The sequence below is a fragment of the Chrysochloris asiatica genome, unplaced genomic scaffold (assembly GCF_000296735.1).
Source record: "Chrysochloris asiatica unplaced genomic scaffold, ChrAsi1.0 scaffold00096, whole genome shotgun sequence".
In the NCBI taxonomy this organism is placed as follows: Eukaryota; Metazoa; Chordata; class Mammalia; order Afrosoricida; family Chrysochloridae; genus Chrysochloris; species Chrysochloris asiatica.
Window position 1 is genome coordinate 10,106,503 of NW_006408614.1, and position 13,047 is coordinate 10,119,549.

The 13,047-nt window shown below is 41.0% G+C and overlaps 1 protein-coding gene across 1 annotated transcript in view; it reads left to right on the top strand.

Annotated features, from left to right (window-relative positions):
• The first annotated feature begins 1,446 nt into the window (after positions 1-1,446).
• Positions 1,447-13,047, top strand: part of RBM44 (RNA binding motif protein 44) — a 27,260-nt gene continuing 15,659 nt past the window's right edge. Inside the window, exons 1-7 of the mRNA XM_006866818.1 lie at positions 1,447-1,531; positions 4,260-5,662; positions 5,924-5,982; positions 7,196-7,372; positions 8,008-8,191; positions 8,280-8,302; positions 8,428-8,512. Of these exons, the coding sequence (XP_006866880.1) occupies positions 1,447-1,531; positions 4,260-5,662; positions 5,924-5,982; positions 7,196-7,372; positions 8,008-8,191; positions 8,280-8,302; positions 8,428-8,512 (2,016 nt within the window). The remainder of the gene's footprint in view (positions 1,532-4,259; positions 5,663-5,923; positions 5,983-7,195; positions 7,373-8,007; positions 8,192-8,279; positions 8,303-8,427; positions 8,513-13,047) is intronic.

The following is a 13,047-nucleotide window of genomic DNA, read 5'->3' on the forward strand; positions in this document are numbered from 1 at the left end:
TGTTTTAATCTCTTATTATAGAATGTTGCCCTGATGACACAGTGGATTAAGTACTAACTGGGCTAGGCTACTAACTGAAAGGTTGGCAGTTTGATTCTACCAGGAGAAAGATGAGGCAAAAACCCTATGAAAGTAGTTCTGCTTAGAATCAACTTGATACCAGTGGGTTTGGTTTTAGTGGGGTTTGGTTTTGTTTTTTTGTTTTTTAGCATTGTGGAAAAGGAAACAGGGAGGGTGAATTGAGATGATTTGCTCAGGGTCATTAATTTAAATAGTTCATTGAGAAGTATAACAAAAGTTTCTCTTTTTTCAAACTTAAACTGGAACCTTTGTAATAGCTAGTCACTAGAATTCCACTGAAGAAGAACAACGCAGCTGTTTTGGGTATGGACAGTGAAGATAAATAGGGGCCAGAAGGCTCAAAATGCTTTTGTGGGTTTGCCAGACATTTGGTCTTCTCTGGGGTCACTCCTTTTTTGTCCTAGTGTACTAGCTTGGGCCTCCTCCTCGGGAAACTGAGTTCCGAGAGCCTTTATGATAAGGTTTTTCTTCAACAGCTCTTATACTTCTCATTGCAAGTATGCAATTCAGTGGTGCATAGTGACTTCATTGAATGGTGTGACCATCACCATAACTCCATTTGGGAGCATTTTTTTTTTTTTTTTGCCCCCAATAAGACCCTATATGCTCATTTACAGTTCACCCCCTTTTTCAGCCCCTACACAGGTGGTTCACTTTCTGACTCTTTAAATTTACTGTTTCTTGACGTTTAATATAAATCATATAATATGTATTATCTTATGTCTGGCTTCTTTCTTTTAGCATGTTTTTGAGATTAATCCATGAAATAACATGTGTTGGTAAATTTCATTTTATTGCTTAAAGATATCACATTGTAGAAAAATACCCAATCATTGATTTTCATTAAGTCCATAATTTGTTTCAGAAACATTTTGATCCAGATTTGACATAAATGGGGTCAATTGTAATATTAAAATAGCTGTTTTTTGGGTTATAACTTTTGGTGACTTAACTCATTTCTTTTGATGAATATCTTGATAATTTGAAAAGGTTATGTCTTGTGTGTTTAAATAATGCAGTTCTTTATGTCCTTTTGAAAGAATTACTCAAGTATTCTATAAGCTTTATTATTTTTGTCATGTGATTGGTAGTTCAAACCTACCCAATGGCACCTCGTAAGATAGTCCTGGTGATCCGTTTCTGAAAAGTGACAGCCTTGGGAACCTATGGAACTGTTCTACTCTGGATACATGGGGTCAACAAAGCCTATGTGTACAGAGTAACAACTGCTACAACAACCTCTCTGGTGTTAACAGCCACATTGCTAAAATTCTTGTTTTTCTAACTGGGTTTGATTTTACCTGATATGATGCCAGGTTTAATGGTCAATATTTGTGCCATTTCTAGAGAATACATCCTTGAGCGATGGAGCCTTCTGCAGTGGTAGGAACAGCTCCTGGTAAAAGCTGCTACAGGAGTGGAGGAATCCTCCAGAAAGGTGAGGTGCCAGGTAAGTTGGTTTCATTCTGGGTGGGGCAGAGTGGTAAATATTGAGCAAGTCCCCCTTTCTATGTGGCTAGCTTTTAAGCCTTTTTCCCTATGGTATGGTAAGAATCAGCCTGTCTTTATTTTGGCGAACTCCCTTCAGTTATTTTTGGTAAATACAGGCAGCCTTGAGTGGTTTCCAGCCTGTCTGGAAACTAGTGAAAGGAGATGGGGATAAGACGCTTGTGGTTCAGTAGTGAATAATTCTGCTATCAGGACTGATTGTGAGTGTTGCAAATGTAAATATAGATGTTTTTAACAAAAGGAAGGGAGTGGTTGATCTTGCAGTCTGGGAGCGGAGGACCCTGGGACCATCAGGGCAAAGAACAGAGTGTAGGATCTTATCCATAGAATCAGTGATACCAGAGATGGAGCAGTTGGAGACCCTAGACTCAGGGAAGGAGAGGGCTGTGTGCTGAAGGCCAGAGAGCAAGTTTGCAAGGTGTGCCCTTTGGTTGTTCAAATGATTGTATATTTCTGAGTGTTTTGGTTTACATCCCCCCCCCCAAAAAAAAAAAAAAAACAGAATGGAAGCAAATTCTGTTTAATGATGATCCATAGAGGAAATTGTAATCATTGCAATGAAATGAAATACAAGATAGGATGAGTGTAAAGCTGATGTTCCCCCATATAAACTATCACCCAATTCACAATAAAAACTTACGAAAATACAGGCAGCCTTGGAGGACCTCTCCAGGAAAGGTTAGAGGAGGGAAGATGAACAGGAAGGTTGGGTCTCTGTCCAGCCAGGCTTTAGAGAACTGCTCACAGATGGCATGTACCTGTTAGTATATGTGATGTAAACTATCAAGAGGCATTCTGGATTAAGGCACAAATCTTATCCTCCTTGTCATATTTAAAACAGAAAAGCAAGGTTCAAGTAAAATGATGGGTAAGTTAAGAGACAACTGAACTTAAAGACTAGGACAGATATTGTTAACAGGCAGAGTAAAATCGGTGCAGAAAGCATAAGAAGGTAAATGTGGTGGTGGTGGTAGTAATGACGTGCCGTCCAGTCGATTCTGACTCATAGTGACCCTGTACAGGGTTTCCGAGTGGCAGCTGGTGGGTTTGAACAGCCAAACTTGAGGTTCACATTCCAGTACTTAGACTCCAGTGCCACACCAGGAATCCAAAGAGGGTCATACTCATAAACAATGAAGGTACCAGTCAGGAGTCCCAGTGTGCCAAACAGTATGTTTTGTTTTGTTTTTCATGTAGTCTAGTGTGATTGGAAATCCACAGTGCTGCTATCACAGAAACACCACAAGGGGGCGTCTTAAATGATGTGATGATGGTGTGCCATGCAGTTGGTTCTGACTCATAGCAACCATGTATAGGGTTTCTGAGGCTGTAAATCTTTATGGGAGCAGAAAACCTCATCTTTCTCCTGCAGAACTGCTGGTAGTTTTTAACTGCTGACCTTGAGGTTAGCAGCTCGATTTGTAACCACTATGTTTATTCTCTTAAAATTTAGGCTAGAAGTCTGAATTCAGAGTGTTGACTCTGGAGAAAGGTCATGACTCCTTTCAGCATCTGTAGGCTCAGAAATCAGTGGTGATCCCCAGGCCTCTTGGCGTCAGTTTGTCCTTGGATCTGGGAGGTTCTCAGTACAGGAATTCCGGGTCAAAAGAGTAGACCCCACTCCTGGCTCTTCTTTCTGTTCCTTTTGTCTCCTTTAATCTTTGTAAGATGAAAGGTGTTTCAGACCATCTCTGGAAAACTTCCTTATCAGATCAGGGTTGTGATGGGATTCAGGGTATTGCTTTGTTGTTGTTGTTAGGTGCCATCGAGTTAGTACCAACCCATAGCAACCTTGTGTACAATAGAACGAAACACTGCCCAGTCCTGGGCCAACCTCACAATTGTTGCCACACCTGAGCCACTTTGCCAATCCATCTCGCTAGGGGTCTCCCTCTTTTTCTGACCCTCCACCTTACCAAACATATCCTTCTCCAGTGACTAGTCCTTCCTGACAATAGTCCCAAGTATGAGAGACAAAGTTTGGCCATCCTGGCCTCCAAGGAGCACTCTGGCTGCACTTCTTCCAACACAGATCTTTTTGTACTTTTGACAGCCCATTGTACTTTGAATATTCTCCTCCAAAACCATAACTCAAAAGCATCAAATCTTTTGTGCAGCCCACCCTTAATTATCTTATTGTGTATTACATCCCATCACATGTAGATTCATCACATAACTGTTACATTACATAATTCCCAAACCACTGAGAATCACAACCCAGCCAAGTTAACATGCATTTGTTGTTATGTGCTATCAAGTCAGTTCCAACTCAACCCTGTATAGGACTTCCAAGGAGTGGCTACTGCCGACTTTGCAGTTCAAACTGACTTTGCAGTCTAATGTATTATCCTGCAGCACCACTCAGGACACCAAAGTATTTTGTGGTGGGGGTGGGTACATTCAGTCCATGACAGACCAGATCACATCTGAGACCCTCTCTAGTGCTTCAATTCTGTGATGTTGCTTTTATTTATATTTGATTATTGTTTTTATTTTTTAATCAGATTGGCCTTGTAATTCAAAGAAAGGCAAGTTAATAAAGTCCCGTGGTTGGAAGGAAGTCACACTGACAGTTCCTGCAGCTGATGGAGACTGTAGGTCAGAAGGAAGAGAGCATGGCAAAGAATGCAGCAGCATGGACCACAGAGACTGGTTGGAGTCCCCTTTAGCTAACCTAGAGAGCACACACTCAAATTTGAGTGAGTTTGAAGACAGTATGGACTGTGCTTTGTTGAATGAAACATACTCTGTGCATTATTCAGATGCAATTCAGAACCATGAAAGCCATATTGACTTAAGTTCCGAATTACAGCCTGACATGCAGACAAGAGAAGAGGTGTTGTTTAATATCTTGGAGCATCAGGGTCCTAAGACGAGTGGAGTGGAGAGACACTACCAGACTGCAGACCCTGACTGTGAAGAGACAGTGGCAGGTGTACTGACCTCTAGTGCGGATGAGGACTCCCTGCAGGAATACCATAGTGCAGAAGAGCCAGAACTGATACGTAACCACCCATCCTGTGACCAAACCAAAACAGTAGACATAGCTCACCTGGAAGTAGTTGGGTTCGGAAATTCAGGTTGTGAAGCCAACAGTCTAGAAGATGATAATCACATTAAATTAGGAAGCAGTTCTGTCTTCTCTCTGGAGTCACTTGATGTTTATGGACAAGATGTCTCCAAATTTCAGAGTTCTGTAATGTTAAGAAAATCCCATGAACAAAAGTATGAGAAGTATAAGGAACAAGAGGCCAGTTTAACGTACCACACGGTATTTGATGAAAGTATACAAAGCAGTACTCTTGAGAAGCAGGAATCTCAATCTGAGAGTGATTTCTTGAACCCTCCTAAAGCCCTAGAAGCTAACACCCACACTGGCAAAATGAAATCTCAAGTAACTGAAAGTAAGGATTTTTATGAAAACTTTGTTGAGAAAAGTAAGTTCCAACATTTTCACAATCCTAGTGCAGTATTACAACAGGAAAAAGCTTTGGAGACATTACTGCAGCCTTGCCAAAATTGTCAGAGCTCCTGGAATGCTGTCTTTGATGACTCAATCATTTCTGCCTATGGATCCTCACATTATAGCATGCTGCAAAGGGCCTCTGACCCAACCTTAGATTGTCTGGCTACTCTACCAAGGATTGTGGTCGAAGATAAGCAGGCGATGGAAGATAGCTCCCTAAGTGTTGCTGACAGCCACATCACAAATAGAACGTCCTCTCCCAATATGGAAGGGACATGTGACGGGTCAGTGATGGATGCTGCACGTTGTACAATGACAGTTAACCAGTCAGTGGATGTCAGCACTGATTTTAGGGCTTGTTTCACAATCAGCAGGGCAACAAGTGCAAGGCCCTCTGTGGTGTCCACCTCAAGCAACACAGAGATAACGATGATGAACAAGACACGTCCCAGCCAGTGGCAGAATGAGAAGCTGAGAAGTGTGGCCTGTAACACAGATTGGTCATACCGCCAAGACTGTGTAGACACACAGACGGCTGTGATGAGAGGACCGGGAAAACCAGTCTCCGTGGACAGTTTCAAACCCAGTGGACATGTCCTAAATAAGGTAAAATCCAGTGAAGTGCATTATAAAATGGTATCTGACTTTGTAAAGAGGTGGTGTATGCTAATGTAAATGCCTTGGTTTCTTGGGTTATAGCCGGACCCCTGGAGTCTTTGTGATAAAATGGCAGGTAGCGGGGAAGGGTGGAGAGGTTGCCACCAGCTCCTTCCTCCACTGGCACCTGTGCCACAAAAATCAATACCAAGTTGGGTTTTACATTTTGCCAGTTTGGAACCCCAGTATAGGATATGTTGCTATTTTCAGGATTCTCTGGAATTAAGAAAAACACCTGAGATCACAGATTTGAAGAAACATCCTGAGAGGTAGGTCAGTTGTCAAAGTTTGCAGATGCATGTGAGAGGAAATCAAAACAGTATTTGCTTTCTGTTTGACATACCTCAGCATAGAGAGTCATCATTAGAGGGATTTTAAGAAGTGACTGCTTTGGCCATTTGCTTTCAAACCAATATTAAAACAGTATCAAATATTGAAGCTCTACTTCACTTCATAGATTTTCAGTGTCAATAATTCCTTCAAATACTCATGGCAATTTATCATGACTTATGCAAGCCAAATCCATACGGATTTTAATTGCATTTTCTTTTCATTTGATCCCTCAAGAGACCAAAACAAAATAGCATCTTTAGACGTTTTCCTATATTTGAAACGGTAAATAGCTACTTCCCTGTGGTGGTATAATCCTGATTTTAGTTCATTGTACGATTTACTTTGCATTTAATAGAAAACAGCAGATAACCAGAGGGTGGAGGAAGCAATCTGAGAAGCCAAATTAGTTATCATGATCTAAGGTCATTCATTTTTCTGCTTCACTCTTCTGAGTTTAACCTGACATTCCAACCTTGTAAAATTAAATAGGAGAGACTGAGCATTTGGAACAGCTCTAAGCAATGACTGGTATCCAGAAAAGACCTCCAAAGACTATTCACACTCAAAACACAGTTACTTGGGACTCTGGTATAGTGGTGAGGGCTGTCAGTTTTGTTTCCACTTAGTGGTCCTATAAGGGGGTTTCTGAGACTAAATCTCTATGGGGGCAGAAAGCTTCATCTTTCTCCTGCTGTTTGATACAGTAGCACAGCAAAATGTCTGCCTATATTAATGACTCTTAATTATTAACAAAAAAAAGAAATTTCTACTTAATTTCTTTTAAAACGTACTTTTTTTTTTTTTTCAATTTCCACCAAAATGCTCACAAATTTTAAAAACTTTGGCCAAAGCTTGATCTAGGCGGAAAATCCATTGATTCTAGATAAATAAAAACTTTGTCAGAATGTTACTTTTTTGTAAAAAAAAAAAAAAGCCAAGGATTTATAGAAAATGTGAATTTGAGACTTGTTTACTTTCTTCTTGACATCCTTCTTTTCTGAAAATTGTGTTGCCTACAGTGTCTTCTGTCTATCTTGTAAAGTGTATTTTAACTTGATAGCAGACTAAGAAATTGTAAAACTCTTCAGAGCTTTGTCCTCAAATGGAGAGAGTATGTGTTCAAACCCAGTGCTGTCTTTTCTCTGAAAGGGGATGTCGGCTTTCTAAAGAGCTGGAGAAGAGCTGGCCCTCTAAGTGCTGTCAGGAGATTATGCAGAGAGCCCTCAGAGCTGAGATGTACCTTCTGAACGCTCACTATCAGATGTGCCACTACCATTGTTGTGACATCTACAAACTCCTGCTGGAAAACAAGGAAGGAGAACATCGGTGCTTAGTACCTGTATCTTCCTGGAAGTTATTCTAGAGCATGTCTTTAAAGACAGTCTGAGGGGTAGAGGGTAGCTAGTAGCTGGGTTTGTTAGCTGACCTGTGGGTTGTTGTTGTTAAGTGCCTCGGAGTCATTTAGACTCATAGCAACCCTAGGGTTTCTGAGGCGGTATATCTTTGCAGGAGTAGAAAGTCTCATCTTTGTCCCACAGAGTGACTCATGAGCTCAAACCGACCTTGTGGTTCACAGTCTAGTGCTTATTGTCCAGAGCCACCACGCTCCTGTGGATAATGGACTTTTAAAAGTTATACCTCTGAATTTCCTGGAGGGGCAACAATGCCTGCCTGGGAAGAAGAACTCAGTGAATAGGACTTAGATGTGTTTTTAAAAGTTCCACATGAGCATGGAGTTAGTTGGAAGGTTTTTTATGACATTCTAACACCTCCTCTCTGGCTGACGTATTGAGTGTTGCTTGCATTGCCACTAGAAAAACACATTTAGGGATTCTAGTTCCTTGGATTTTACTAAGCATTTAAATGAAAACTCTTTAAAGATCCTGGTAGAGTTAGAGCTAAGGGTCTGATGTGTTTGCATTAATGGGTAACTTAAGTCTCAGTAATTTCGTTTCGAACAGGAACTTACCAAGTAATTCTGCCAAGAAGGAATTGGGGACAGTGCTGCTGTCTGTCTTGGGAGACATAAAAGCTCGATACGTGAGCCTGAAAGAAAAAATCAGCAAAGGCATCCCCCTGGATGAACTGCCCCCTTTTTCAGTAGAGTCCAAATTGTTGTCTACCTTATCTGCTTTCACTTCCAAGGTACGTATGAGCATTTGGAGAAAAACGTTTCTATTTGTTTAGACAGAAAGCACTATAACCAAATATTTTCCTTCTCTTTTCTCTCTAGCTAATAAAAGAAGAAATACACGTGTAAGTTGTCGTTTCCTTCCATTTCAAATTCATTAGGTCTTCAACAGTGCTTAAATCAGTTGAGTTGTGTCTTGGTCTTATTGAAGACATTGGTCAGTTCTTTAACAGCAGGTTGATGTGTTTAGCTTTACAGGAGCCGATTCTGGACTTGAAAGGCAGAGTGAGCAAGATGATGGCGACTCTTCGAGCCTGAAAAGGGCCCTCTCACAAGTGAGATGTTCTTAACATTGATGGCCTCAGCAGAGCCCCCTGTAACTCTCAGAAGCCCTCGTCTCCTTTGTCTTGATTAGCTTACTTGGTAGGCTACCAGAAGAACAAACAAGTTTGTTTTAGAACAACAGCCAGAATAGAAGGCTCCTTAGAAGCCAGGATGACAAGACATGATTTGATGTTCTTTGGGCATATTATCAGAAGAGCCCAATCCTTGGAGAAGTGTACATCCTGCTTGGTGGAGGGTCAGCGAAAAAGATGTAGCTGAAACGTACCAATTGTGAGGATGGTGCAGGACTGGGCAGTGTTTGATTCCGTTGTGCAGAGGGTCCCTGTTAGCTGTAACTGACTCAGTGGCACTTAACAACAGCAACAACTGGTTAAAAGGAACAGGATGGTGAAGCGAGACCATATTGCTGATCATCAAGCTACCAAACTTGTGATGGGGGAGGAGGGGGTGTTAATAAGTCACCTTGGAAAATAGGGAGAAACCTGGTCCTTCCCAGGCAAACCGTGATGTATGGCCACAGTGTGTTGAGGCGGTGCAGTTCAAACTGGATCTTGTCCCTTCCTCTCATGAAGTCAAAATAATTTTCCATTCATGTCAGATAGGACCCTTTTTTAAAATAATGAAAATAGTTCTAAAGTAGCTTTTAGAGGTTTCCTCATTTCATGCTTCCCAAAGGATTTTTGCTAGATGACGTATTTATGTAGATCACTCTGCAAATTGTGAAGCAATATAGAAATACAATTCATACTTTGTTATCGAGCAAGGTGACAGGATTAGAAAACTGAAGTTTACTTGAATTTTCTGATTTCTATGTAAACCTGAGGCTTCATCATTCTAATTTTAATCTTACCCAAGATACATTCCAAAGCCAAAAAATTAAATGCCTAATTAATTTGTTTCTGTTAAAATAATGATTAAAAGTAAATTTGCATAACAAATTATTTACTACTCTTACAAAAAATGAATTCATAATTATTCACAAAGAAGTAGTAGATCCACACTGAGGTGAGTTTTTTCTTGCCTTGATAGATTGTTCTGTAGTTCATCTGAGAAACTTGATAGTTTAACAATACGCTGTGTTCTTAAGGTGGTTGTTTGTTTGTCCCCCACCCCCACCTTGTAATGGTAACAATTGCTGGTATAGCAATAATGGAAGCTTACGTAGGGAAAACAATCATTATTTTCAGATATACAAAAAGCAGATGTAGCTTACTTCTATTATCTTATAATTTGGGTTATAAAACAATGTTTTAAGTTGAATTTATATTTTAATGTTGTTGTTGTTGTTAAGTGCCGTGTAGTCGATTCCAACCCATAGCAACCCTGCATAGGGTGTCTGAGGCTGTAAATCTTTACGGGAGCAGAAAGCATCATCTTCCATGGAACCACTGGTAGTTTTGAACTGCTGACCTTCAGATTAGCAGCCCAATTCATTACTACTCTGCTACCAGAGCTCCTAATGTTGTTTGTTGTTGTTAAGTGCTGTCAAGTCGGTTCTAACCCATAGCAGCCCTGTGTAGGGTTTCCAAGGAGCCATTGGTGAGCTTGAACCATGGACCTTGCAGTTCAAATGGCTTTGCAGTCTGGTGCATTAACCCATAGCTTAGGTGCCATCAATCAGTTTTGATTCATAGTAACCCTGTATAGAGTTTCCACGACTGTAAATATTTATGGGACCAGAAAAAACAGCAGAGCGGCTGGTGGGCTCGAACTGCTGACATTGTGGTTTGCAAGTAAGTGCCTGTCCTCCAGAGCCTCCTCTTTCCCTTTTATATACGTCATTAAAAGAGATTAGCTGATTGTGTCTCAAAACCCAGGAGAGTGTAGTGTACTACAGTTGATGTATTGGCTTCACCTTTTGCAATATCTGCATATTATCTGTGATGTTACTTCCTTTGATTTTCTCTTCAAATGATTGTCCTTTGGAAAAGATTTCAGTGTAAGGACTAACTCTCAATTGTAAGGGTGAGAGCTACAGTGAAGAGTGTGAGAGCTTTGGACCTTAGGGGCCTGCCTTGTTTTCCCACAAGTTCTCTGTCTTTGAAAGGATACAGTCTTGCCACTCTTCTATCACTTTCTTACTGGAAAATACATATTTTTCTTCTCTGATACGTTTCCAACCTACACAGGCTCTGGCTTTGGCAGGTTTTAATACCTTGTTTATTCGGTGCCTCCTTGTTACCCTGTGTACAACGAAACAAAATGCTTCCTGTTTCTGGATCATCCTCACAAACGTGGCTTTGCTTGAGTCCATTGTTACAGCCACATTGGGGGTCTTACCTTTTTTCTGACTTTATCAAACATGATGTCCTCTAGAGACTGGTCCTACCTGACAACATGTCCAAAGTACAGAAGACTAAGTCTCACCATTGTCACTTCCAAAGAGCAATCCACCAAAACAGGTTTGTCTGTTCTTCTAGAACTCCATGGTATAATCAGTATGTGTCACTAGCACCATAATTCAAATAACATCAGTTGTCTGGTCTTTATTCCTCATCAAGCTTTTGCATACGTATGAGGCGATAGAAAATACCATGGCTTGGGCCAGGCCCACTTTAGTGTTTAAAGTGACAGCTTTGTTCTTTAACAGATTTGCCCAAAGCAATATGTCCTTTGATTTCTTGACTATTGTTTCCATGAGTGAGTGTTGATTATGTTGCTATTGTTAAGTGCCATCGAGTCGGTTCTGACCCATAGCGACCCTGTATAGGGTTTCCAAGGCTATAAATCTTTACAGGAGCAGAACACCTCATTTTTCTCCTGTGGAGCAGCTGGTAGTTTCGAACTTCTGACCTTAAGGCTTGCAGCGCGATTCATAACCACTACGCTACCAGAGCTCCTTGAGTGTTGATTATAGATCCAAGTAAAATGAAATCTTTGACAGCTTCAATCTTTTTTAACTTTTATTGTGAATTGAGTGATAGTTTATAAGAGAGCACATCAGTTTTGCACTCATTCTATCATTTCATTTCATGGCAATGATTATAATCTCCATGCGTCATCATTCAACAGTATTTGCTTCTATACCCTCTGTTTATTTATTTTTTTGATGTATACAGAAACACTCAGAAATATATAATCATTTAAACAACCCAAGGGCACATTCTACAAGCCTGCCTCCTGGCCGCCAGCACACAACCTTTCTCTTTCCATGAGTCTAGAGTCTTCAGCTGCTCAATCTCTCCAGGTCCTCATCTCTGCCTCCTCTCTGATGTAGCTGCTTCTCTGGATAAGGTCCCACATTCTGCTTGTGTTCTTCTCCCTTGATGGTCTTGGGGTCCTCTGTTCCTGGATTATAAGATTAACTCCTCCCCACTTTAACAAAATCTCTACCTTTACAGTTGTGACAACCACAATTGACAACTTCAGTCTTTATGCTTTTATCATGTACTGCTGTAACCATTTTGAACTCAGCAAAATTTTACTTGGATGTCATATTAACAAATATTCTATGATTTCTGCATTCCACTGGGTCACCTTTCTTTGGAATAGACATAGATAGGGATCTCTTCCAATTGGTTGGCCAGGTAGCTGTCTTGGAAATTTCTTGGCATAAACAAGAGAGTAATTCCAGTGGTGTATCAGTTGTTGTTTTTTAATATTTTATTGTGAATTATGTGATAGTTTACATGGGAGAACATTAATTTTACATTTATCCTATTGTATATCATTTCATTGCCATGGTTACAATCCTCTCCATGCATCATCAACCAACCAAAGGGTATAACCCGCAAGCCTGCCCCTCAGTTGTCAACACAGAGCCCCTCTCCCTGTCTAGGTCTAAAGTCCCCAGCTGCTCCATCTCTCCAAGTCATCATCTCTGCCCCCATCTCTGGCATTACTGCTTCTCTAAGTAGGGTCCCGCTTTCTGCTCTTCTCTCTTGATGGTCCCAGGGACCTCTGCTCCTGGACTGCAAAGTTAATCACTCCCCTCCTTGCTACATAATGTCTACCTTTACATTTCCAACCTTCACAATCAGTCCTGATAACAATTATTCATTATGTATCACAAGAAACCTATCCCTGTCTCCTTTCATCAGCCCCACCTAGACAGATTGGATACCACTCAGTGGAGATTCTACCTTTCTCCGAGCCCTCTGGATCTAGACTCCCTCTTGAAAGCTTGTAAGCCAGTCACTTCTTGCCTTTGTAGCTCCTCCCCTCATTTTGGGTAGCCAATGTGCAAGTTGCCCATCCCTGTCTACTCTGTGTATGGAGGGGATGGGAATGATCCTTGCTGTAAAGATTTGTTCCCTCTTTTGAGCTACTGCATCCAAAGGTGTAGGTCTAGTTCATAAAATTGTATCCGATTATTCTTTTTTTACTCTTCTTTCTTTTAGTTGAGCTCTGATCATTCAGTCATTGAGGCCATGTCAAGTGGGTATTATCTGCAAGTGTGGGTGTTCTTATGCATATGCCCTCTCTTCTTATCAGTTGGATGCTTCACTCTCCACTCTAGTCCTCTGTGGCTAAGTCACTGACTCTGGGCCCAAGAGTCCCCAGGTCTTGCCACACTGCTGGCCAA